Below are 27,843 nucleotides of genomic sequence, written 5' to 3'. Positions count from 1 at the left end.
ATGATAGTAAAAAAATTTTATTTTAAAAAATAAAATGATCGTAAAAATCGACCACAAGCCCAAGCAAGTAGAGATCACTACTTTAAACGTACGATTACATTTCTTTCCAGAGCCTTTTTCTATACGTGCACATGCATTTCTAAAAACAAAGTGAAGATAGTACAGTTTGGAGTTTCGTGCTGTGGCTATTTTGTTTTTGTTTTTGTTTTTTGTTGTTGTTGTTTTTTATAATTTTGGTCACAAGCACTTTCCCGCGTCTTTAATGGCTGTACCACAGTTCCTTTAACATTGAGTTTTATCCAGTTTTTTCCTTATTTTAAATAGCACTACTATGAAGCCTTCTGTGTACCTCTCATTATTTGATTTGGATACATTCCCAGAAGTGGAATTTACTAGGTAAAGAGTATGAGTTTCTTTAAGGTTCTTGATCAGGGAAGGAGATTTCTAAGCAAAAACAGACATCTCTAAGTCCTTTGTATTTATTTTTTTTCTTTTTATTGTCAAAAATGTCAACTATTTACTTTTTAAAAACGGAATATAATGATCCCATCCCCCAGTTTCAATACTTAATTTCTGCCATTCTTGTTCATCTACCTGGACCCACTCCACATTTATTCCCACCTACTCCACCCTTCTGAAAGTTGTTGCTATTTTTTTACTTTTAGGTAAAATTTATACACATTGGACTGCACAAATCTTCACTGTTTGATTTGGATAAAGGGCTACACCCGAGTAAAACATTGTCAGGGTGAAGAACCACAGCAACGAGGTGGGTGGGGGGTGGATACCTCCCCTCCACAGGCAGGATAAGACGGAGCCCAGCAGGGGGTCTCACCTCTAAATCTGAGTATCACCAAGTCACTGTTGCATAAAGCCACAACCACCCAAGGAAGCAGGAGATAAACACAACTTGCGTTTGTCTTGGCTAGGATAGGACCTGTGTCAAGAAACAGGTTCTTAAGTAAACCCGGATTTTGACTATAGGCCCTGGGTTCTGAAGGAGGTCGCCTCCTGCTCTTTTCTTCCTTACAGGCTCATGCCCTTCTCTCACCATCCTTGAAAAAGCAGATCCTCTGGAGAGAATCTCAGGATGGAGGCAGAATAGGCCAGGCAAACACCCTAAGCTTGATACAGTGGGATCGATAGTTATTTGTTGACTCAGTAGCAAATGCTTCTTTGCTTGGAAAGCACCTGACTCCGATGGGAACAGATCCCATTAAACAACCTTGACTATCAAGGGGACACTAACCTTTTCTGGTAGGGACAGCATACAGAACATGGGAAACCACAGAGAAATATCGGAATTTGGGGCGCCTGGGTGGCTCAGTGGGTTAAAGCCTCTGCCTTCGGCTCAGGTCATGACCTCAGGGTCCTGGGATGGAGCCCCACATCGGGCTCTCTGCTCTGTGGGGAGCTTGCTCCCCTCCCACCCTGCCTGCCTCTCTGCCAACTTGTGATCTCTGTCTGTCAAATAAATAAACAAAATCTTAAAAAAAAAAAAAGAAAAAAAGAAAGAAATGTCAGAATTTAAACATCAGTGTCCCAAATGAGACTTTCTCTTAGGCCCAGCCTTAGTAGGACGAACTCCTGCTCTTTGTTCTTTTTGCTTTGGGTGAATGGTCTGGCTGAGGCTCAGGGGCACAGTGACCTCAGTTTCCCATTGTGAACACAGGCTCTTTCTTATTGTTCTCCAGCCTGTCAGACTGGGGAGGGCAGCAGGACTTCTCCCTCTCTCTCTCTCCTCCTCACCCTCAGGAGGACTGCTAACTCAGTAGCAGTGTCTCCTGGGCCCCAGGACCCTAGACTGACCACCTCCAGGCCTCTGGTGCTCACATCTGTCTGATCTTCACAACTGCCTGGAGATCGTGTTAAAAATACAGATTCCTGGGCTTCATCCCTAAGATTCTGATTTTTGTCTAGATCTTTTTCCCCCTTGCTCTCTCCCTCCTTCAAAACTCTCTTCTATACCTCGAGACTGAAGTATTTGTCTCACTTGGAAGCAAATCAGGTAAACAAATGTCCCACAGGACAGAGATCCTTAACCTACAGCCCATGGACCACTTCCCCAATACAACAAGATGCAGAATTGCAGGTATGTGCATTTTCCTGGGCAGAGGGTCTACAGACTTCATCAGATGCTCAGAGGAGTTTGTGATCCACCACCCCTCCCCCAGCAGAAAACCATGAAAATCGGTCATAAAATTAGTAGTTTTAAAATAACTATTTCGTGGAGTAAAGGCTGTTCACTTTTTAACAGGGGGCTGAAATATTTTAAAGTCAAGGATTTTCAAATTATGGTCCAGAGTCTAGGGGTTTAGAAATCTCCTTTGGAGGGGAGTAGGGATTTCCCCTGCTTGAATGAAGCAACCCTGTGTTGTTGGCTTTTCCTAAAATTTTACAGATCTGTTCTCCTCAGTGAAGATATTGTTTTAACCAAAAGTTTCACATTCCAGACTCAGCTTGAAGGAGCAAATGGCTCAAGGTGGAATTGCAGGCACGGAAGCAGACTCAGAGTCAAGGATGTCTTTGTGGTCTTCCTCTAATCATGCTTTTAGTCAGGTGTTTCCTTTCCTTGCACAGCCTCTCCCCAGAACAGGCACCAGACCCAGCAGCAGCCAAAGCAAACAGACCCCAGGCAGGCTGGCCCCCGTTGGCTGTCCTCCATCTGTGTGCTGTTGCCTAGCAACATGGTGTCGGGAGCCCTGGGGTTCCGGGTCTGAAGGAGTATGGGGGAGCCCTGGACTTACGCTGCCCCTTCTTTCAACATTTTCTATTCTACTCTGGGTTTTCAGCTTCCATGTTGGTCAAAAACAACAGAGATGGTGCTTGTTCACCCTTGCAGGACCTGCCCTGCTGGTCTGGCCATGGACACATTGGATCCTGGATCTTTACAGGATCCTGGGTCTTTACAGGATCCTGGGTCTTTACACCCAGCTGAGGCACTTTGTGCCGCCATGCCCTGGGCCAGGTAGGACCCTGACCCTGCTGTCCAACCTGCCTGGAACCTGAGCTGCCTGTCCATTTTGGGCACAGCCTTGGCCTGAGGGCTCCTGGGAGACACGGACAGGGCAATAGAGGGACAGATTTGGTGTGGTGATGACAGCCACCATTAGTGAGCACCTACAAGCACGCTCTGCTCCGGGCTCTGGGCTGGTCACTTCACATTCCCTTTTAGCCCCCACCAACGCACGTGACATTATCCCTACCACTGTGACCTCCCTATTTACAACTGTAATCCCATCCCCTCCACCCCACTGATCCTCAAATCCTGAGTGACTTTTTTCCATACACTTACCACTTTCAAACACACTTTGTAACTTATTCATTATGTTTCTTGTCTATTTCTGCCCCATCCTCACTCTAGAATCAGATGCAAAACTCCATAAGATAAGGTATCTTTATTTTCGTTCACTAACGTAGCCCAAGTGCCCAGGACAGTGCCTGCCACACAGTAGCTCTCAGTAAGGATTTGTTGAATGACTGCATGGTGGGGAAAAGGTAGACTCTAGAGAGGTTCTGGAGCTGTGCAAGACACTCTTGATTAGAGCCCAAAGATCCAGACTCTCACCTTGTCCCGCCACCCCAAACTGCACAATCGGGGATCAGTTATTAAATCTCCTCCCTGTGCCCACAAAATAGGGATGACAGCGCCCTGCTAAGATGATTTTTTTAAAATTAACTAATTATTATTATTATCTATTTTTTAAGTAGGCTCCACGCTGGGCCCAAACCCACAACCCTAAGATCAAGACCTGAGCTGAGATCAACAGTCAGTCATTCAGCTGACTGAGCCCCCGGGGGGCCCCACATTTTATTTTATTTATTTGTTTGTTTGTTTATAAGATGATTAAGTAGATCTCACCCATCCACCCAAACTGAATAACAGCAAATTCTCGGGACAATTAGGAAATGATGTTCAGGAAAGCTCTTTGTAAACTGGCTAACAAAAGAAAGAAAAAGGCAGCGGCTGCCATGACCCTGCCTGGAAAGAGCTCATGGAGGGGGTGCCCCAGCTCGTCCCTCCTCTTCCTGGCAATAGGGCTGTGAGGAGGAGACATTTGTGGCCTAACAGCAATGATGACAGCAGGAGGTAGACCCCCCTCCTTGGTTCCCCTTGCTGTTTACCGCCTGTCCCAACTCACCCTCTGATCCCAGTCTGCTCATACATATGAAATAACATCTGTCCTTTTCCCTCTTTTTCTTCCCCAGCAACAACCCCCCCACCCACCACCAAAGCTAATCTCTCCAGGAGAAAGGCTGGTCGTTGACATTTAGATATTTGGTACCTCCAGCCAGCCTGTCAGGTGCAGAGAGATTTTCCGTATTGCTTATAAACATCCCTAGGATTGAAATGGCTTTGTCGCCAGGAAACAAAATGTCCCTTTATAAATTCCAATCCCTCTCTGATAGCTGAGAGCTCCGTACACACATCTGTCTACAAGGCATGGCTTGATGAGATTATGTTTCAAAGATGCGCTTTTCTTGGTTTTTCTAATGAGATCAAAGTGTTCCGTTAAATTTTTTTACCTGAGCTTCTAATCACGCATGAAAGAAACAGGGCAGCGAGGTACTGGCCTGTGCAAAACTCTCCAAGGACACCGTAGTGTTCAAATGTGTTAGCTGTTGATGACGGAGAATTCAAATCCGGAGGAAGACTTCCAGCCTGGAGAGCCAGGTCAACAGACAGGGCTTCTGGAATGCCAATGGAGCAAACAAATCTGATCGGCTGGGACACCGCAGTCTTCTAGAACACTGTTTCTTAATCTGGGTAGAGTCCTCAAACTCTTACCCAGCAGCACTCACTCTGCATCTTCCCCTCCACGAGCCCCTGGGACCCACCAGCCTACTTTGTACATGTGTGTTGATTTACCTGTTTCTGACATTTCATATAAATGTAATTATACACCTGGTGGCCCTCTGTGGTTTTGGGTTTTGTTTTGTTTTGTTTTAATTTTATCTAAGCAATCTCTACATCCAATGTGGGGCTTGAAGTCATGACCCCGAGATCAAGAGTCTCCCACTCTACCAACTGAGCCAGCCGGGGAACCCTAATAGGCAGTTTTTGCATCTGGCTTCTCTTAATCAGCCTAGTGTTTTCGAGGTTCTTCCATGTGGTAGCACGTATCAGTACGTAATTCCTTTCTATGGCCCAATAACGTTCCATTGTATGGATATACCACATTTTATTTACCCATTCCTCGCTGGGACATTTGGGATGTTTCCACTTTTTGGCTATGGTGAATAATGCTGCTATGACCATCCGTGTCCAAGTTCTGGTGTGAATGTCTGTTTTCAGGTCTCTTGGAAATATACTTGGGAATGGAATTGCTCGGTCCTACGGTAACTCTATGTTTGACTTCTTGAGAATGGCCCAACCACCTCGCATAGCTGGCCGCACCGTTTTCTATTCCCAGAAGCATGAAGGTTTCAGTGACTCTGCACCCTTGTCAACACTTGCTTGTGCTCTGTCTTCGCAGCCATCCTAGCCGTCCATGTTACCTCTTAAACGTATCCAGCACTACTCCCAGCACTACTCCCGGCAGAACCCTCCCTCCCCATTAGGACTGTGTCTAGATGTGTGCTACGTTCACTTGCTCCTAGCAGGAGCTCCCCACAGCTGACTGTGCTCATCTGTCCCCGACCCCACGCTCAGGGACACTGATAGCTGGACACCGACTTGGATGGGAGCATTTATACCCTGGAAATCAGCAAACACGATAAACCAGGGTTTCCCTTCACCTTTTTTTTTTTTTTTTTAAGATTTTATTTATTTGTTTGACAGACAGAGATCACAAGTAGGCAGACAGGCAGGCAGAGAGAGAGAGAGAGGAGGAAGCAGGCTCCCTGTGGAGCAGAGAGCCCGACTCGGGGTTCGATCCCAGGACTCTGGGATCATGACCTGAGCCGAAGGCAGAGGCTTAACCGACTGAGCCACCAAAGCGCCCTTACCCTCACCTTTGAAGAGCAGGTTGTTAGACCTTGACCGGCACACTGCTAACAGAATCCGTGTATCCCTAATGCCACAGCGTTCTTGGCTTTGCTCTTTCCCTCCACTTGTAAATCCTTCCCTCTGTGTTTGCATTTTCTAGTTCAACTAAAATCCTAGCCTTTCCTAAAGCTCAGTTCAAATCTCTTACACAAAGCTATTTCTGAAGTTTCAATTGTCTTCATGGACTGATGATTCCAAGTTTACACCTTGAGCTCAGCCCTTCCCTGGAGCTCCTAATCCTTATGTTTAACTGCCTTGGGTGTTCCTCAAGCATGTCAGTTCCAACATTTAAAAAACAGTTTTCAACTCCTCTCACCCACTGGTGCTCCACACCGTCCTCCACTGTGGTGGCAATACTGGTCTTCAGGGTTTATAGGGTTTCTTTTCCTTAATTTTATCTGCTAACAATTTATACTAGAATGATAATGATGTTTATATTTTTATAAATGTTTATTTTCATAAATGTACATTTTACTTGATGTGCATTTGAAATGTTTAAATATTTACCTTTACTTATTTCTTTAAAATATTTACTAAATTCCAAACACTTGGGGATGCCTAGATGCCTCAGTTGGTTAAGCAGCTGCCTTTGGCTTAGGTCATGATCCCAAGGTCCTGGGATCAAGTCCCGTTATCAGGCTCCTTGCCCAGCAAGGAGCCTGCTTCTCTCTCTGCCTCTGTCTGCTGCTCCCCCTGCTTGTGCTCTCTCTCTGACAAATAAATAAATAAAATCTTTTTAAAAAGAAAGAAACAAACAAACAAACAAAGAAAAATTCCAAACTCTTGAAAAAATAAAATAACCAGTCTTGGCATTGCCTTTTTGCTCTGATATTGGTTACACTGCTACATTCAGCCCCTGTTCAAGTCAGGAAGTGTGTTTTCTACCTTCACATTATCTCTCGAATCAGTCCACCTCTCTCCATCCACCTGCTACCACTGAAGTAAAAACACAGTCATTTCTCACCTAGAGGAGCCTCCTCACCTGTCTCCCAGGCTTTGCTCCCTTCTTGCCTCCAAGCCACTCTCCAGGCCACAGCCAGCATGACCCATCGAACTGCAGAACAGAATGTACCACTGCCCCACCATTGCCCTCAGACCAAGCACCAGACACCTCGCAAGGTTCACTCTGCTCCCTGGTCCCTACTTACTTCTACCCCCTCTCTCTCTATTCCGACACTATGCCCTCACCATAACACTTTGAGATGTTTTCCCGCTTCACCTCAGAGTAACTCAGCTAAAAATACTCACTACAGATAGGGTAAGGAGATATAAATATGATCAAGGCTGTTCTGGCTTATACGGGCACCGGTACAGTTTTCATTTTATGGGACAAGAAGGGGAGAATCTGTTCCATGCTTCTCTCCTAGCTTCTGGTGATGGCCAACAATCGTGGGATTTCCTTGGTTTGTGGCAGCATAACCCCAGTCTTCACATGGCATTTTCCCTGTGTGTGTGTGCGTTTGTGTCTGTGTCCAAATTTCCTCTTTAGATAAGGACATCAGTCATATAGGGGTAGGGCCCATCCTAACGACCTCATCTTAACTTGACCACAATCTACAAAGACCCTATTTCCAAATATGGTCACATTCAGAGGTGCTGGAGGACATAGGATGTACACTAACGTACATACCTCAACTTTTCTTTTCTTTTTATTTTTTCAATTTTTGAAGTTTTGGGGTTTTTTTATTTGTTTGTTTTGGGGATTTTTTTTTTTTTAGAGAGAGTGTGAGTGGGGTAAGGGGCAGAGGGAGAGGATCTTAAGCAGCCTCCATACTCCATGCAAACCCCAATGAGGGGCTTGTTCATTCTCACCTGAGACCATGACATGAGCCAAAATCAAGAGTCGGATGTTTAACCAACTAAGCTACCCAGGGGCCCCTTTACCTCAAATTTTCTATCTTATCAAAGAGAATTATTGCTCTAGGTCTCATGCTATAAAATTTGAAAATGACTTTTTGGATCTCCCACCCTCCTCTAAAAAAACAAACAAACCCAAAGAGTAGAATCACGTTCTCTCCTATGAGGGAAATGAAGTGAATATTTATTAGGCATCTCTCAGGGTGCTTGACGTTTGCAAGTTTTATCTTTTTAATCTTCACAACCACCCCAAGTCCTTCACTTCAAAGACTGTCTCATCCATTGTCATGTCCCCACCACCCAGCTGAGAACGCAGTATTGAAATACTCATACAACAAATATGTGTTCAGATCAATGACCTGTGGGGTAGATATTATTTACCCCATTTTAAGAATGAATGAAGACGTTAGTTCGGAGATGCGCAGGCACATACCCCAAAGTCACACGGCTGGTGAGTAAGCAGCAGGTTTGGGGCTCAAGGCCAGACCCACCTGTCTTCAAAGCTCTTATCCTTTCCATTACATTTAAATCAGTGATTCTCAAAGTGTGGTCCCAAGACCCAAAAGGCCCAATCAGTTTGGATTAGAAATGCAAATTCTTAGGGCTCTTCACTGACCGGCTGAATCAGAACCGCTAGGGTGGGGCCATCAATCTGGGCTCTAGGAAGTCCTCCCCATCAGTGAACACCAGCTAAAGCCAGGAGCCCCCGCCCCACACTAAACCAGGAAGCTGGCCTGGGAGAAATGGAGAGTAGGTGGGGACTGAGAGATCGGCTCAGTCTTTTTTGGAGGGTGGGGAGGTCACCTATGTAGTTGCAGGATTTCCAGAAACCTCGCCTTCCAGGTCCAACCACTGTTACTATTTTTTATGTTGAGAAATTACATTACACCAGTACTTCTAAAAAGGAGGGAGGAGTGTGAGTGCCTGGAGGTAATTACTTAAATCTGTTTCTTTCCTTTGCTGGAAATGTTGGGACATCCCTGGGAGAAGCTCCGACAACACACCCCCAAGGACTTTCCACCTGGAAAGGCGAACAGACAGTCCTCTCCAGGAGGAGGTGGGCAAGATGCTTTGAAAGTTGCCAGAGGGCTTCCAAGTTGCATGAAGTAAGGATAAAGGTGGAATCGACTAGCTCTGCAGAACTTCGTCTACATGCTCATGAAGAAAAGACCAGAGCAGGAGACTCAGCAGCCAACTGAACAGATAGCTGTTTCCTATCCAGAAACCGAGGAGGCCGTCATAGAGGCCACCCTCTATGGTGGGTGACCTCTAACGTTTCAGCAACCCTTTCCTGGATGACCTGATTCTCAAAGGAAGTCACTTTTCTTTCTGAGGGTCTTGGTGGCAGATGAGGGTGGCAGCCAGATGATGCCAGCCCCCGGAAGAGAGGCCCGGAGCCCTGGGAGGTGGCGAAGGCCTGCGTGGGGCCCAAACCAGCTTTCCACCACCAGGCTTTGCCTGGAGGAGGTCGTGAGACTTTGTAGCAGAATATCGGCAAACACCTGAAGCTAAAGCAAGAGGAGGGAACAGTGCCACTGACCCCCCCTGCAATGTTTTCCTTTGGGAAACTGTAATATTGTCCATTGTGAGAAAGAGAGGTGGGGCTGGAGGGTGGGTGGGAAGGGGAACTGCAAGAAAGAACAGGGCCCCAGGCAGAATGCTCAGCTCCAAGCCATTTGCCTGAGTTCACTTTTGCAGATGGCTTCTGCTACAAAGTAGAAAATGAAAGCCTTCTTTATGTGGTACTAAAATTGGTATCAGGGTTCCTCTGCCCCCTCCCACATCCCCCCACCCACGGCCAGGCACCTGACAGCGCCTAGGGCTCTGGCAGCCACTGCATACAGCAATCTCAAAAGGTTCCCCGGGGACCAGCCTGGGGCTCCATCACTGGGAACTCGGTTCACATCAGCACCTCTTGCTTTGCCAAAGCAGAAGTGGCCTGGGTCCAAGAGTGAAATTTGGTGGAAGAAATTAAAGCAGGATGCTGTTCTCTCTAATTTCCAGGAAGGCCTTAGATGATCCTCCTGCTTTTTAGCAGTCGCAGGAGGAATCAGGACAGATCTCCTACTTCTTTATTTTTATACTCACTGATCAACAAGCCATCTTGTTTTTTTCCTCCCACTCCCATACTACCAACCTCAATAATGGTTAACAGAGAGGAATTAAACATCATCTCCCCTGCTATTTCAATTTGACACCAAAGGAAATTATCCTGGCTTAAAAAGAAGCTACATTCCAAATCTACTTCATATATACATACATATATGAGACAACTCATAATCAGCGGTCCCATAATAGTCTCCACAGATACTATAGAGTTTCAGCAATTAAATTAACTAATCAATGAATCTCTCTGCAATGTCTTCCTCTGATGTTCCTAATCTGTTATTCTCATGCCATCATGCCACAGCTTGCCCATCAGTACATGGTTCTGTTGCATCTGCCTGCTAAATAATCTTCTCATGTGTTTTCTTAATGGGCTTGGAGTACTACATGTCCTATAATGTTTTCATCTTTTACCTTGGCCACCAGGGAGCTCAGGGTCAATTTTCCAGTTCTTTTGCTTCTATAGTATTTATATATTCATTTAATTATTCTTTCTATATTTGTCATTCTAAATTGTATTTTTTCCTGCCATAATATTCATCTTATGTTTGGATTCTACTATTTTGATGGAATATTTCCTGAAAAGTGAAGTCCTTATAGGTGGAGGCACTATTAATTACTTAATTAAAATAAGGCCATTCACGGTTTGCTTACCTTCCTCTCTTACCTCATTGCTCATCATATTCTCCTTCCCTCCTTTTCTGCTCCTCACAATACACTGGCCTTCTTCCAGTCCTTTGTACTCACTTCAGGGCCTTTGCTTGTGCTGATTCTTACTCCTCATGGCTGCCTATTCCTGAACATCCTTCAGACCCCAGCTGGGTTATGGCTACCCTAAGAGTTCCCTGAACTTTCTGCTCAAGTCAAATCCCCTAATATGTGTACTTTCCTTTTGTAGCAGTTGTCACAGTTGTAACTTTATCTCATATATATATATGATCTCATATATATATATACATATATATATATATATATGATTTCATTCATTCATATATATATATATATATGTATATATATCCCACTAGACTACAAACAATGTCTGGCACATAATGGGTCTGCGATAAAGTTTGTTGAATGAATGAATGAGTGAATGAATGAGTTCATACATACAGATACATTTGTTTCTCTGGTCCAGCGTTTTTCCTATTCTCCGAAACATCTATCTAAGCATTCACTACTCTCTAGAAAAAACTTCTCTAATGTATTCATAATCAGGTTCAATCTTTCTCTCTAACACTATCTATTCTATAAGGTCCTCCAAGGCTTGCCTCAATCCACCTTCCCATTCCCTTTCCTACCCCTTCCATGAAAGCCATCCTGGACAACCTGAAATTCTCCCATACGTAGCCCTGCACATTCCCATCTCCTGGTCTAGAATGTCCCACCCCAGTGACCTGTCCAGCATCTACTGGGAGGAGGCTAAGCTTAGGATGGTACCCTAGGCGCTCAGATGCCACCTACGCCTACAGCTGTCTCTGATTTCTGCAGTTTCCCTCTTATAGTCCAAACCCAAAGCCTTTTGTTTATATTAACTTTTATCTCTTATGTGAGTGCATTATACTTAGAACACATTCCCCTTCCCACTGGACTGTAAACTCCTTTAAGGCAAGCAGCAGGCAAATCCATTCCAAACTCCCAGCTGCAAGCACAGTGTCAGGCACACTGTGATAGGCCAAAATGATTACTGTATTAATACATAATAATAATAACAACATGGAGATATAGGAACATCAAATTTAGGAAACTAGTCCAACAGCAAAAGGAATGGATGATTTCATGATATGCTGTGATGTGGTGGTTTTAAAATATGCCCACATATTCTTGGATGTTCCTCCCTCCAAGAGGAAGAGAGAGTTTAATCCTCTCCCCCTCCACCCCCCAGAGTGTGGGCTGGATTCACCCAGCAACTTGCTTCTAATGAACAGAAAGAACATGGCGAAAGTGATGGTGTGTGACTTTTGAGAGTAGGTCGTAAAAGGGGCTGAGGCTTCCTCCCCACTCTCTGTCTCTGACCACCCTCTCTGGAGGAAGCTGGTTGCCATGTCATGAGGGCACCCAGGCAGCTCCAGAAAGAGACCCAGAAGGCAAGGAACTCATTCCTGCTAACAGCCACATGAGTGGATCATCTTGGAAGCAGATCTAAACAAGCTTCTGAGGACTGCGACCCCGGTTGACCTCTTGACCATACCCTCATGAGAGACTCTGAGCCAGACTCGGCCAGCTTAGCCAGGCCTGAATTCCTGACCCACAGAAACTGAGATCATGAATGTTTGGTTTTTTTAAACCACTAAGTTTTGGGGCAATTTGTTATAAAGAAGTAGATAATAGATAAAAATAGACAACATATGGGCTTATCAACTCAAAAAAAAAGATTATAGTTTTTAATTCCTGTTGGATCAGAGGAGATCTCTGTCTCATTAAGAGCTGATTTTACAAGGTTAGTAACCTTGGTGTTAAATATTCATACTCTGTTCTCCCCACCCGATAGACCCTCCTTCACCTTCAGTTCTTATCTAAATATTACCACTTCTCTAGGGGCACCTGGGTGGCTCAATCGGTTAAGCATCTAACTCTAGATTTTGGCAGGTCATGATCTCAGAGTGGTGGGATGGGGCTCCCCACTGAGTGGGGAGTGTGCTTGAGATTCTCTCTCCCTCTCACTTGGGCTCTTCCCCACCCGACCCCCCACCACTCATGTGTGTGCTCTCTCTAAAATAAATAAATCTTCAAATCAATCGATCAAACAACGTTACCTTTTCCCTAAGGCCCTGCTTGACTTTCTCACGTCTTTTGAGAAGCTCTCTTAACCACTCCAGCCCATACTGAAATAATTTTTCTCTGTTCATTTGCACTTTGGCTTCTGATAACATAATCACTTTGACTTACTGAGAACTTACTACGTGATGTTGTTGTGGTTGAATAGTGTCCCTCCAAAATTCATGTCCACTCAGAGCCTCAGAAGATATAACCTTACTTGGAAATTGGGTCTTTGCTGATACAATCAGTTAAGACAAGGTCATCCTAGAGTAGGGATGGACCCTAACTTCAGTAACTGATGTCCTTAATAAGAAGGCCATGTGAAGACACGGAGACACAGGAGGAGAAGGCCATGTGACAACGGAGCAGGGATTGAAGTGATGCAGCCACAAAGCCAGGACTGCCAAGGATTGCCAGCAACCACCAGAAGCTAAGAAGAGAAAAGAAGATTCCTCCCTAGAGCCATCAGACAGAGCATAGCACCACGACACCTGGAACCTGAACTTCTTGCCTCCAGAACTGTGAGAGAATAGATTTCTGTTGCTTTAGGACCCCCAGCCCTAGCAAACAAATACAAAGAGTCATACTGTGCACATCTTATTTCTCATTTCTACATTCACAAAAATGCTTCAAATTAAATATGATTAGCTCCTTTGATAAATGAATCTGACAGCCGGTGAAGCTGTACCCAGGGTACAAAGCCAGTCTCCAGAGACTGTGCTCTGCCTGCTGCTCCTCCCTCTCTGGCCTCATTCTATCATGCACCGATCTCTGTTTGTAAATGCTTGTTCCTTGAAAGGCTGTAAGTGCCATCAGTGCCAGTTTCATGTCCTACAATTCTCCCATGTCTCTTTTTCAGTCCATGATGTTCAAAAAATACCTGGTGGATGAATTATTTCAAATTTCAGAGGATTAAAAATATAAGAGGAAAAAATAAGTACGGAGAAAACTTGACAATGGTCCATGATCTCTAGAGGAAATCTGTCATTAATGTTTTCAAACTGTGAGTACTCTGATGATCACTGTTCTCTGGGACCAGGTACTAATATGAACAGTATCTGTCACCAGAGGAAATGAGTATTGGAGACAATGGGGCTGTCAGGTTGCTTCACAGTTACAAAGTTTAAAAAAGAATACTTTTTACCCCAATTGTAGGGGTCTACTCCATAAATAGTGAGCCTCTCATTCTCTGGGGTAAAAGTATTTTTTTAAAACATTGGTAATTGTGGGGCATCTGGGTGGCTCAGGGGTTGAGCTGCTGCCTTCCGCTCAGGTCATGATCTCAGGGTCCTGGGATCAAGCCCGGAATTAGGCTCTCTGCTCAGCGGGGAGCCTGCTTCCACCCCCGCCCCCCCCCCCACGCCTGCCTCTCTGCCTACTTGTGATCTCTGTCTGTCAAATACATAAATGAATAAATCTTTAAAACGTTGGTAATTGTCAAGCAATAAGACCCACTTGAGGGTAAGCGCTCACCTGGCTGTCTTAGGGAGCCTGTGAGGTTGCCTTTGTCTGGGTGGCCACTGAGATCTACCCTGACACCAGCTTTTGGTGAGGTCACAGTTTTATATCTAAACGACACTCCCCAGAGTGAACCAACCTGTTGATCTCCTTGGTCCTCAGTTTCTGCGAGTATAAAATAGGGATTTTAATGGCGTATCAATCATAATTGGAAACAAAAACCTGACATTTTTAAGTTATCTAAAAATCAAGAGGATGTCTCATCTTTCAGAGAAGCTCCTGAAAATTGTGGCGTATGCCCAGCGACATCACCTTTATCTGCTCATCTTCATTCATGCCCACCCCCATTGTTTGCTCATCATCTGACTAAAATGATAATTACATCAAAGACAATAAAGCACACTGGCCATGATCACCCATTCTTCTGAAATGTTACCCAAATCTATCTCCATCCGAGAAAAACGAGCTGGTGAATATAAAAATCAGGACTCATCTTTTGGATAATCCAGGACTAAAAACTCTATGTATCCTTTTAAAAATATGCCTTCTCCCCCTCCCCATAGTTCTTTGTTTCCTTCTGACTTCCTGCTACCTTGTTTCTTATTCTGTATTTGGTCATAGCCCTTTTCTTTCTTGTATGGATGATTTATATAGCTCAATATTTGCAAAGGGAAGCTCTAGCCCTCATCTTTAAAAAAAAAAAGTTTTACAAGGAAAATAAATTGAGCCATTAATTCAAGATTTATGGAGCAGGCTGGGTGCACCTGACTTTTCTGACGTGCTGTCCTGAGCCAGCATCACCCTTAGGAGAATCTGAAGCAAGTCAAACAAATGGATACACTTGATGCTTCCTTTTATCTTTTCTCTTGGTGGCTTACTTGCCACTCTTTTATCTTCATGTGATTGAGGTTGGAGGGCAAAGTAATCAACTTCAAGCAGAAAATTAGCCAATTTCAGTTTCCTTTCTAATTGAGAAACAGCTTTCCTTGACTGTTGTGCATGGGGTAAGAAGAGGGGCATTCCAATAAGGATGCAGGCTTATTACATTAAAATCCAATTATTATTACGGATTTTTGCATTTTATTGTATCATCAGCACAATTCTGATTTAGAAAATCATGCCCTAGGCCTGTGAAAGCCACTTTATTTTTTTCTACCCTGCAGAGTTCTGTGGGTCTTTTTAAAAATGCTTTTAATAACACGTGTCAAATCGAAGGAGAAGAATGGGTGATAACCTCACATTAGGGTTCTCAGATTTAAAAAGATTTTGAAAAGCACAGAGCTAGGAAGTATGAAAAATATATTTTCTTTTGGCAGCTGTCAAGCACTAACTATAATTATCTGTTCTGTGCTTTATCTGGTATGACATAGAAGGAGAGCTTAGGAAGAAATGTGACAAACGGCACAGTTTTTATCACTTTACTAGAGGAATGATACAGACTGAGGAAGAGCTCTGAGTTGGACCAAATTATTTTCTGAAAATCTGGCAGAATTAGCCATCAGGCCCATCTGTCCTGACTGGGAAAAGCTGGCAGCTTGATAGAGCCGTCAGGCTCTGCAGACCGGCCCTCTGGGTCTCCGTGATTCCTGGGGGAGAAGACAGTGGCGGCGGCCCTCCCAGACAAGGCCTCCCTCCTCCATCTGACTGCAGATGGAGAAGGCTAATGCTGTCTTTAAAAATCCATGCTCCCAACCTGGCACACCTCTATTAAAATGCTAAACACTTGGACTCTTTGACAGACTCAGACAAGTTGCCTCAGTACACATAGGAGGACAGTCACTGCAGCTCTGTTACCATATAAATGACTGGAATTGACCTAGTCATCAAATTTGCTTTAGCAAATCGCGGCACATGTTTATCACAAACCACCATGAAGCTGTTAAAAATAAAGATGTGGATCTGTAGTAAGGAAAACAATAAAATACAGAACAGGACACATATTCTGATCTGATTTGTAGAGAAGGCTAAAAAATAGATGTGCTTGTAGAGGCACAAGATATTTCAAGAAGAATATCGAAGCAGGAGCTGACAGAGGTTAGCCTTTGGGGACTTGTGAGGGGCGGGGAGGGGAAACTTTTACTTCTAGGCTTCTACCCTTTGCACAACTGGGGCTGACACGCAGAAAATAGGACGGTGGGGAAGAGCCCAGCTGCTTGAGTTCCTGCTCTCTTTCCAGTCAAGTAACCTCTGGCAGGCTAATCTCTCTGTGGCAGGCACTGGGAAATTAGAAATGATTAAAATGTACAAGAATACCAGCCCTCACAGAGTTTATATTCTAGTCAGAAAATATGGACAATTAGAAAAAAATGTTGTGTGTGTGTGTGTGCATACAGATGTATGTATGTAAACTACATGCCGGAGGGCCTAGAGGGCTGTGGGAGAGAGTGGAGCAAGAGGAGAGGGAAGGGGTGGAATGGAGGTGGGGTGCCTACCTCACAGAGTTCTTATAAGGACCAAATGGGTTCCTGCCTGTAGGTCACTTGGGGAACTCAATAAGTGTAAGCTATTATTATGGGCATATATTACCTTATGATGGAAAAATAAATAACAATTTTTAAACAAACAATACCCTCCGGGACTTTTGCTTAAGATATCTTCTTTTAATGGCTTTGAAACTTCAAAATGGGGATATACATTTCTCATTTTGCAAGTGTAAATTGATGTTGCCCAGCCACACTGGCCTTCTCTCTGTCTCCTAGGCACAGACTTTTTCTTTTCTTTTCTTTTTTTTTTTTTTTAACAGATCCTGCCGCAGGTTTATTGGTACAAATAGCACAGGAGGACACCAATCCCATGCGGATAGAAGCCCAGGGGTCATACCAGTCCTTCTGTCCTCACACTGGCAGACAGAAGCCTCTACACTGGAGCCTTTGTGGAGGCCTGAGCACCTTTGGGAGTCCGAGCTGCAGCAGGAGCTGGAGCTGGAGCTGGAGTTGCAGCCAAAGCCTGGGCCTTGGCTTGAGCTTTGGCCTTGAACTTTGGCCGGCAAAGCCTGAGACCCTTGGCAATGTGGGCACGAGCATGTTTCCCGAGCTTGGGGTGAGCGATGTAGGCATGTCGATTGAGCTTGCAGCTGCCGCCCTTTAGGATCTTGGGCTTGACCTCCTTGGGCTTGACGAGGGCCTTGATAGCCTCGGCACGTGCACGCATGGGCTTGGCGTTGTTGGCCTGCATCTTCAGGCCCTTCTTGTTGTGCTTCTTGGCAAAGTGCATGTTCCTCAGGAACTTGGGGTCTACCCCCTTAAGAGATTCGTATCTTTGGGACCAGCGTTTCTTGATGCCATTTCTGTGCCATTTTCATGACTGGTTGTGCGTGGCGTGGTTCTTGGACTTGGCCATGTCTGCCCCGAAGCCCGCGGCTCCCGAAGCGCCTCAGACCGGAAGAGAAAGCGGCACAGACTCTTTCCTGCCTGCAAGCTTGTCCACTCCTTTTCACCTGCCAAACTTCTCCACAGCTTTCATTCAGCTCTCCGCTTAAACCCGCTCCTCAGAGAGGCCAGCTGTCACCTTCCCCATCTACCATCTAGGGTAGATCCACGATCTACAGTTAGGTCTCCTTGTCATATCTTCTGCTTTTCTTTCATATCATTGAACCGAATTTGCAAATCAATTGCATTGGTTATTTGGGAGTATCAAGTTGCTTTCCAAGCCCAGTTCCTCCCCAGGGCCATTTACACGGGGAAAGGTGAAAGAGGGGAGAGGGGAGCTGGAGGCAGCGTGGCCAAGAGCACTGCTTGCTGGTGGAGGGAGAAGAAGCTGAGAAGCAATTTAGAAAAAGACTGATGTATAGGGATTTGTTTGTATTGCTTGCTATAGAATGAGTAAGAGTCTGTCCCTCAGTTGCAGTAATAGCTTCGAGAAACACTCTAAGGTCTCTTGGGAGCTCTAGGTTGGGTCCTTCTTGAAACAGGAGGGGTCCTTCAGCTAGGGGCCAAGCAAAAACAAAGGGGTGTGTGTGTTGCCTACCGCCCCATTTGTCAAGTTTGAAAGGACTGACATTATTGCCAGAGATATGAGAAAAGGTGAGGACATGCAGAGTTCATGGAAAATAAAATTGATGCAATTTCCCCAAAAGAGAAATTGGATAATAGGGAGCAATATAAAATATATGTGCTCTTGTGGGGTGCCGGGGTGGCTCAGTGGGTTAAAGCCTCTGCCTGTGGCTCAGGTCATGATCCCAGGATCCTGGGATTGAGCCCCGAGTCGGGCTTTCTGCTCAATGGGGAGTCTGCTTCCTCCTCTCTCTCTCTCTCTCTCTCTGCCTGTGTCTCTGCCTACTTGTGATCTCTGTCTGTCACATAAATAAATAAAACCTTAAAAAATATATATGTGCTCTTTGATCAAGGAATCTTCATGTATGGAATATAGCTAAGGAGTTAACAGGATAACAATTGAGCAAATGTTTACAAATATATATGCAAAAGCATTCATTTCAGTATTGTTGAGAGCAATAGGATTTAGAAGCCATCTGAATTGGTTGGTTAAATAGATTATATGCTATACATGCTACAGAACTCTATGTAGCCTTTAAAATGATGAAGTTAGACCTATATTTATTAACAGATAGAGATGTCTTTTGTAAATTCTTGCATAAAAAAAGGGTTATGACACAGCATGTATGATATGATCCCATTTATGGAAAATTATATATTTATATCTCTACTTTTTTTTTTAAGATTTTTGTTTATTTATTTGAGAGAGAGGCAGTGAGAGAGAGCATGAGCAAGGAGAAGGTCAGAGGGAGAAGCAGACTCCCCGTGGAGCTGGGAGCCCGATGAGGGACTCGATCCCGGGACTCCGGGATCATGACCCGAGCCGAAGGCAGTTGTCCAACCAACTGAGCCACCCAGGCGTCCCTATATCTCTACATTTAAGTGTAGAAGTATAGAAAGTCTACAAGTATAGAAGGAAGTCTGGAAATATGCAACAAAGTGTTTATAGTGATGTTAGCCAGTTATGAAATTTTGGGTAAGTTTTGCATCCCTGTTCACATTCTATACTTCCTGATATTTTAGAATAAGAATGTACCATTGTTACAAAAATAATAAAGCTATTTAAAAATAGTATTAATATGCCAAAAGGGAATAAGGCAATCTGGAGCTCAGTCCCATTCCTCAATTTTCAAAAAGCAGATCATAAAACAGTAACAAACACAACATTAAGCACTGACTCTACGCTATGCATTTTGCAAAACACTGTAAGCATTATTTTGCTTAATCCTCCCACCAATCCATAAAAGATATAAATTATCCCCATTTTCCAAATGAAAAAATTGAGAAGAAGACAGGTGAGTATCTTGCCCAAAAGTCAGTTGTCACGGCCAAGTCAACACCAACGACAGAAACATGCGAACCACATACAAGGTTTTAAAATTACCAGTAAGCACATTTGAAAAAGTATAGAGACACAGGTGAAATTATATTTTTCGGGTGAAATTAATTTTAACACTACATTTCAAATGCCATCAGCATGCAATATTATTGAGATGTTTCGCATTCATTTTTTCTGTACTAAGTCCTGTTAGAAACTTAGTTTCTTTTTTTTAAGATTTTATTTATTTATTTGACAGACAGAGATCACAAGTAGGCAGAGAGGCAGGCACAGAGAGAGGAGGAAGCAGGCTCCCCGCCGAACAGAGAGCCCAATGAAGGGCTCGATCCAGGATTCCGGGATCATGACCTGAGCAGAAGGCAGACACTAAACTGACTGAGCCACTCAGGCACTCCAAGGAAATGGATTTTTAATTTTATTTAATTTTAATCAAAAGTTACAGTTAGGGGTGCTGGGTGGCTCAGTGGGTTAAAGCCTCTGCCTTCGGCTCAGGTCATGATCCCAGAGTCTTGGGATGGAGCCCACATGGGGCTCTCTGCTTAGCAGGGAGCCTGCTTCCTCCTCTCTCTCTCGCTCTGCCTGCCTCTCTGCCTACTTGTGATCTCTATCAAATAAATAAATAAAATCTTAAAAAAAAAAAAAGTTAAAATGCACACTCAACTCAGTCATTGAAAATTTGTCAGCTGTGCTTGGAACTACTTGGGTATGTGCATCTACTTTCTTTCTTTTTTTTAGATTTATTTATTTATTTTAGAGACAGAGGGTGCAAGTAGGGGGACGGGCAGAGGGAGAGGGAGAGAGGAAGATTCCTTGTTGAGAGCGGAGCTCTCCAGACTTATTCTCACCACCCTGAGATCACAGCCTAAGCAGAAATCCAGAGTCGGTTGCTTAACCAACTGAGCCATCCAGGGGTCCCCATCTACTTTCTTAACCAGAAATTTAATGAAATCTAAATAGAGATCCAGTATTTTTTATGAAAATTTAGCATCTGAATTGAGTCATGCTGTAAAGTGTAACACACATACCGGACTTGGAACAGAAACTTAATTTCTTAGTTAGGAACTAAGTTTCTGGGGCACCTGGGTGGCTCAGTGGGTTAAAGCCTCTGCCTTCAGCTCATGTCATGATCCCAGGATCCTGGGATCGAGCTCCGCATCGGGCTCCCTGCCCAATGGGGAGTTTGCTTCTCCCTCTCCCACTCCCCCTGCTTGTATAGCCTTCTCTCTCAAATAAGTAAATAAAATCTTTTTTTAAAAAATCCATTTCCTCAGCTATAGTAGCTGCATTTTCATTGCTCGATAGCCACACAAGGCTAGTGGCTACCATATCTGGATACCACAGCTCCAGACCCTTGCCTGCTATGCTCTCTTCTTTCTCTTTGCCAAATTTTACCAACTTTGTCCTCAGAATAGCTTTCACATCTACTCTTTTTCCCTTTCCAACACTCTTACCCCTGTTAAATTCTTATTACTTACTACTATAAGACCATGTTAATTATACTTCCACTAAAAATCTAGAACAGCTAACGTTTATTGAGTACTTACTATGCACCAGGAACTAGTCTAAGCACTTTATATGTATGAATTCACTTGACTGTCATAATATAGTAATCAATTAAGTGGACTTTATTAATATTCCCATGGCAATGATGAAGAAGCTGAGGTGTGAGGACATTAAATAGCTTCCCCAAGGTCATGCCATTACTGAGCAAAGGAGCTGGAAATTGAACCCACCCCACTCCATATATCCAGACCCCACTGTACCATTACTCTGCCTCCCTCTCACAAAAACATACGTAAAATTCATAATTTGAATGCTAGGAGTAGAGGTGATTTTTACTCTCTTCTTCTTATTTATCTATTTTTTCCCAAGTTTTCTGCAAAGGAAATGTGTCACTTTTACAATTTTTAAGGTTTTTCTTTTTTTTTTTTTAAAGATTTTTATTTATTTATTTGAAAGAGAGAGAGAGAGTGCACACAGAAGCAGGGGGAAGGGGCTGAAGGAGAGGGAGAAGCAGACTCTCCACTGAGCACAGAGCCTGACATGAGGCTCAGTCCCAACGACCCCAAGATCATGACCTGAGCCAAAGTCAGACACCCCACTGACTGAGCCACCCAGCTGCCCCTAAAGTTTTTCTTTGAAAGTAAGGCAGATTGGGGTGCTTGAGAAGCTCAGTCAGTTGAGCAACTGACTCTTGATTTCGGCTCAGGTTATGATCGTGGAGTTGTGAGATTGAGCCCCGCACTAGGCTCCACACTCAGCTTGGAGTCTGCTTGAGATTCTTCCCTTCTCTTTCTGCCCCAGCCCCCATTCTCTCTCTTTCTCAAATAAATAAATAAAACATTTTTAAAAATAAAATAAAGTAAGGTAGATAATGATCAGACTGGTCCAATTTTAGTATACTCCTACCTTGAGACTCCCTAACTCCCCAAAAGCCTTCAGATCTCAAATATCTATTACTCATTAGACCTCTCTGATAGCAACTAAAACCAGCACATCTCACAACCCTACAAGAGTACCTAGTGAGGGATGCCTGGGTGGCTTAGTCGGTTAAGCAGCTGCCTTCAGCTCAGGTCGTGATTCCAGGGTCCTGGGACTGAGTCCCACATTGTGCTCCCTGCTCAGCAGGGAGCCTGCTTCTCCCTCTCCCTATGCTCCTCCCGCCTGCTTGCGCGCTCTCTCTCTCTGTCAAATAAATGAATAAAATCTCTGGGGTAAAAAAAAAAAAGAGTACTTCGTGACAAAAGGAGCCTTTCAATTTCCCCTCTCTACCAAATATGGCAGGATGTTTTAAACATTCAAGCTTGGTGACTCCCAAACAAAGGAGTCACTTCAAATCTTTTTTTTTTTTTAAGTTTTTAAAAATTTTTTTAAAGATTTTATTTATTTATTTGATAGAGAGACAGCGAGAGAGGGAGCACAAGCAGGGGGAGTGGGTGAGGGAGAAGCAGTTTCCCACGGAGGAGAAAGCCAGATGCAGGGCTTGATTCCAGAACCCTGGGATCATGACCTGAGCCAAAGGCAGAGCTTAATGACTGAGCCACCCGGTGCTCTTACATTTTTAAATTTTTATTTAAGTAAGCTTTACACCCAATGTGAGGCTCAAACTCACAACCCCAATTTCAAGAATTGCACGCCCCTCCAACTGAGTAGCCAGGTGCCCCAAGTCACTTTGCTTTTTAATTTTTTTAAAAGATGTTTTTATTTATTTTAGAGAGAGACTGAGAGAGCAGGAGGGAGAGAATCTCAAGCAGACTCTCTGTTGAGTGTGGATCAGGATGCGGGGGGCTTGATCCCCCAACTCTGATATCATGACCGACCAGAACCAAGAGCCGCAAGTTCAATCAACTGAGCCACCCAGGCGCCCCCCCAGGAGTCACTTTAAATCTTAGGCTCCCGGTGAAATATTTCCTGAAATCTCAGGGGTCCTGAATGTTTTCTAGACCTACTCATTTCCCTGTGGAATCCAAACCTTGAATAATGAGTTAGAAGCAAATACAGGAGGAAACATAAAAGGTCTGAAGCTATGATCATGCAGTGAAATACCATGCTGGGATCTCAGGACTTTCTCCCTCCTGGTAGAGGGGCTGATCGGGGGGAGTCAGAACTGTGAAAGTCCATCACTCTGCTCCTAAAGCTGTTCTTTATACATCTCCCGCACCCACTCAAAAACCCTGACCAAAACCCATGGCTTGCCCCTCTCCTTCACCCTACACTTAAAGTCAGTTGCCAAACCCTCTAACCTCTACCTTCAGCATATTTTTCTCATCTACACCTCTCCATGTGTCCCACTGCCACCTGCCAGCACAGTCCTGCTAGCCCCCTCCTTGACTGATCTCCTTGCTCCCACCTCCCTCTCTTACCTTCTCGCCTTCCTCAACCATGTTTACTTTTCATTCCTATTAATCCACACTGAGAAGGCTGCTATCTCTGCCAGAAATCCTTCAGGGATTCTCCACTTCATATTTCTAACTTTCCAGGCTGGATTTCTATTGTCCCCCACACCTACTCCACATTCCAACCTTATCTCCTGTTGTACTCACACGTACTTCACATTTCTGCCACCTGATCTACTGGCAATTCCCAGGATCCCTTGCATTTTCCTTGTGGACCTTTCTGCAGGCTCCCTCCTCTATCCAATCCATCTCTGCCCATTGCAGTCCTCCTGATTATTCCAGAACTAGGTCAAGTGCCAACTGTTCAAATATGTTTTCTTCTTCCCTATTCAACTCTGTATTGCCACTCGTGCATTGCTTACCATATGTTAACTGTGCGTTATCATTTATATATCCTTATTTGTGTACTTACTTTTCTGCCTACCAGTATTTCTTAAGCACCTGTGACATGTCAAGGGTATGCACTGGGCCTTTTGCATATGTTATCTAACTTAATTTAATCTTCACAGCAGCCTTGTTAGAGTTAGAATCATAACATGTATTACCATTCCCATTTTACAGATCAGGAATCCGAGGCTGCAAGAAGTGAATTAACTTGTTCAATGCAGTATCCTTACTAAGTGGCAGAGTCATCCCTCACTCATCCAGTTTTATTACAATCCAGGTGCGCCAGATTCCCAGGTCCTATGGACTTCCCAGTATAGATTGGGAAGTCCCTCGGGGGGCAATTAGCACTGGAGCCTCAGGACAAGGCAGATCTGTTAAAGAGGGTTTTCTGCTCCTCTCTCATTTGATGTATATTCATTGTGTTATGGGAAATGCTCCCTTGGCTCTCAGTCAGCACTCTGCCCAGGCTAGCACAGGGCTAAAGAAATGATTCATGAAAATAAATAGCATACAGGATGCTTAGTTCCACTGGTGACCTTGATCATTGTAAAATTGTGTAAGCAAAGGCACGCCACACCCCAGCACAACTTTAGCAATCCATAACTCCCCGTTCTCTACCACCTCAGTTTAAGCCTCCTGCTAAATCTCTCTGTTTCCTTGGGTGCCTGGGTGGCTCAGTGGGTTAAAGCCTCTGCCTTCAGCTCAGGTCATGATCTTAGGGTCCTGGGATCGAGCCCCACATTGGGCTCTCTGTTCAGCGGGGAGCCAGCTTCCTCCTCTCTCTCTGCCTGCCTCTCTTCCTACTTGTGATCTCTGTCAAATAAATAAATAAAATCTTTAAAAAAATGATTAAATCTCTCTGTTTCCTGATTAGATCCAGAGGGGTACCTCAGATTTCAGAAACAAGGCTGGAACAGCACTGTTGTCATATCAGGTTGGCCTGAAAAGAGTCCCCGCCAGTAATACCCAACATAGACTCACAAGGAATTCATATGAAGATTAAGAATAGAGAAGGGTTAGTCTACCCTGAATTGATTTTTCACCATTTGGGTTGGAAGCCCCCAAACTTGTTGAGTCAGTTCATATTGCCAAATGAAGACTGTTGTAACAATGCGTTTATTCTCTTCCTTATTATTTGGAGTCAAGGGTGTCCAGCAGCCACTGTTTGCTCAAGGAAAGTCTAAACAGAACTTGCAGGGACGCCTGAGTGGCTCCGTTGCTTAAGCGTCTGCCTTTGGCTCAGGTCATGATCCCAGGGTCCAGGTACTGAGTCCCACTTCAGGGTCCTTGCTCGATGGGGAGTCTGCTTCTCCCACTGCCTGCCTTTCCCCTTGCTTGTGTTCCCTCTCTCTCCCTGACAAATAAATAAATAAAATCTTAAGAAAAAAAATAAATAAACGGGACTTGCTGACGCCTGTGGCCAACTCCTAAGTCACTTTGACTTTGGCATGGGGTATGGATCTAATGGTAATGAAGCTGAAAAGGAAAGGGGGTTAGGTAACTCTAATTTGTGTTTGATTTTTATGGTTTTGGGAGTTTTTTGTATGTGTATTTTCTCTTTCAATACTCAAAGCAATCCTTTTTGTGGTAGGTGTTATTGAAACACCCATTGTACAGATCCAAAAACTGTGTGGTAAATAACAGGTAGAGACTAGACCCCTGGTATGTTGAGTTGCACAGATAACACTGGCCCGAGCTCAGGCTCTGCAGTAAGATCTTTTGCTTAGGCAAATGGCAGCCATTTAAAAAGGAGTAAATGCAAAAATTTGTGCCCAAGTTAGAGGTCTCAAGCATCAATATTCTTCCTTCCCTCCAAAACAAGACGATACAAAGTGTTTAATTTCTCAAATGTCTCACATTTTCCAGAGTTGACAAGATCTCACCAAGAAGCAGTAGTGGAACTGTTAAGATTCTTACCTTCCACTCAGAGGAGACTCCCATACTGGATTCTTAGGCAAGGGTGCTTGGTTGAACTAGGTATCTCAGTTGGTTAGGCCACACACCACCAAGCCACAGTCACTGAGAAGATCATCCTGTTCCTAGCCATCTTTAAAACAGGTCATAAAGGGGCGCTGGGAAGGCTCAGTTGGTTAAGCATCTGATTTCGACTCAGATCATGATCTCAAGGTTCTGGGATGGAGCCCACAGGGACAGGCTCCCTGCTTAGCAGGGAGTCTGCTTCAGCATTTCCCTCTGCCCCCTCCCCCTGCTCATTTGTATGCTCTCTCTCTCTCTCTCTCAAATAAATGAATAAAATCTTAAAAAAAGAAAAAACAGTTCATAAAGTGGCTGAGTGAAAATGTAGACAGTCCAGGGAAGGTCATCATTGGAACTGATAAAAAGTTATCAAAAGTGCCACTGACTGGGATCACTTGTGCCATATTCATGAATGAAGTACAGAATTCTCTCTCCTTCCCCCACCCTTCAGTTCTTTGTGATCTGTTTTGTTGTAGACAGTCTAACGGATAGAGCACCTTCATAATAATATATTTCCATATGAGAGGGGGTTGCTTTTACTAATCAATGAACACTAACAACTCATAAAAAGTATTTCAATCTCTCAAAACCCTAGCTAAGTATGACAATGGAGATTCTTTTTACAGGGCTAAACTCTTGGTGTATTATGAAATCTTTCACATCTCACAGAGATAACAGAACAACTCTTATTTTACCTTCCCCAGTGCAGTTCTTGTTGCCGTCTCTGCCATATTGTTAAAAAAGCTTACCCAGAGAACAACCAAATAATGGTATTTCAAACCTATAGAAACCACTGAGTTTTGCTACTACTTAATACCTTTGTGTATTCCTCCAAAAAGAGTGCTCAAAGGATTTTCGGTGGGAAGACATTCACTGCGTATTGTCTGAATTGTGCTGGCAACCTTTTAGAAACACCTTGAAAAAGACTTGTGACATATGTCAGCAGAAGTCCAGAGAAGGAAAGTAGGTAGAGACTGGCGGAAAGAGAGATATTACAGACTCAAAGTCTGGTCAGAGGGGTTTGTGGGCTGTCAGGTACACTAAACAAAGCACACTGGGGGAGGCAAAGCACTTAGCAGCCCGCAAGGTAACTGGATGTTTAAGAAGGAGGGGAGGGGGAGAGAGGTGATGGGTTCCTTCAGTCCCCTTGTCACATCTCCCACCTTCACACTTATTTGAAACCATAATAAAACCACAAGGATTTTTCTCCCCTACTTTCCTCGGCCTTCCTAACTCCTTTCTTACCCCGCTCTTCCCTCTCACTTTCCAATTTGCCCCTCTGTACATAATCTTTTGTTTTCAACTACTTTAAGGTATTTTATTGCAGCTGAAAAACCATCCATGTCTTCTTCCTTCATTTCCGAGCCCAGGGACCCAGGTCCTTCCTGGGCTCCTTGGAGCTGGGACCTTCTCCTCTGAGCTCAGCAGCCCAGGCTGTGAGGATGATCTATTTCATGAGTCCTCCAGTGGGCTGGCCTCTCCATGACGCCAGTCCGCTCCTCTTCCCGCCCCCCCGCCCCCCCCCCCCCCCAACCCGCCTCATCCCCAAAGAAACCTAAACTCCGTGGCTTCTGAAACTGTCTGTGCCTGGGTCCCCAAGGTCTCCGCCAGGATCCAAGATTTGTCTGACCAAAGTGGGGTCAAGTCGGGGAAAACAGTACCTCTTTACAGGCGTGAAGCTCCGGTCCCGCTCCCTGGGTCACCTGGAAGGCGGTCCCAACCCAGAGCAGCAGCCGCAGAAGCCGGAGTGTGCGCCGCTCCGTTCTTCCCCTGCCTCCCGCAGAGGGATGGAGGCTGCGCCCCGGCTCAGCCATAGCGTTGTCCTGCGCGAGCGGCAGCAGCGGCTCAGGTGCTGCGGCTGCTGCTACTGCTGGCAGAAGGCGGAAAAAAGGGGGAGGGAGGTTCACAGGGGGAGGATGCAAGGGGCTGGGCTCGCTTCAGTCACCTCCCTGCGGCTACGCCGAGGCCGCCCATCCTTCCTCCTCCCTCCTTCCTCTTCTCCTCCTACCCACGTCGCCTTGGCAACCGCCTCCTCTTTCCCTCCGCGCGGGTGGGTCAGGGACCACGCGCTCCTCTGCCGCTCAC

At 44.6% G+C, this 27,843-nt stretch overlaps 1 protein-coding gene and 1 pseudogene across 3 annotated transcripts in view; both read right to left on the bottom strand.

Annotated features, from left to right (window-relative positions):
• LOC111143099 (KIAA1324 ortholog) overlaps window positions 1–27,572 on the bottom strand; it is a 67,890-nt gene extending 40,318 nt beyond the window's left edge. For both annotated transcript variants that reach the window (XM_022496574.1, XM_022496575.1), the window contains exon 1: window positions 27,420–27,572. In XM_022496574.1, the coding sequence (XP_022352282.1) occupies window positions 27,420–27,572 (153 nt within the window). The remainder of the gene's footprint in view (window positions 1–27,419) is intronic.
• Window positions 16,875–17,550, bottom strand: LOC111143100 (annotated as a pseudogene). Its single transcript, XR_002640310.1, has one exon. The product of XR_002640310.1 is annotated as a 60S ribosomal protein L29 pseudogene (transcript).
• Window positions 27,573–27,843: the final 271 nt, after the last annotated feature.

This window comes from Enhydra lutris, unplaced genomic scaffold (assembly GCF_002288905.1).
Source record: "Enhydra lutris kenyoni isolate GAN:26980312 unplaced genomic scaffold, ASM228890v2 scaffoldscaffold9, whole genome shotgun sequence".
In the NCBI taxonomy this organism is placed as follows: Eukaryota; Metazoa; Chordata; class Mammalia; order Carnivora; family Mustelidae; genus Enhydra; species Enhydra lutris.
The sequence above is the reverse complement of the archived record's forward strand: the minus strand, read 5'-3'. Positions and strand labels throughout refer to the sequence as shown.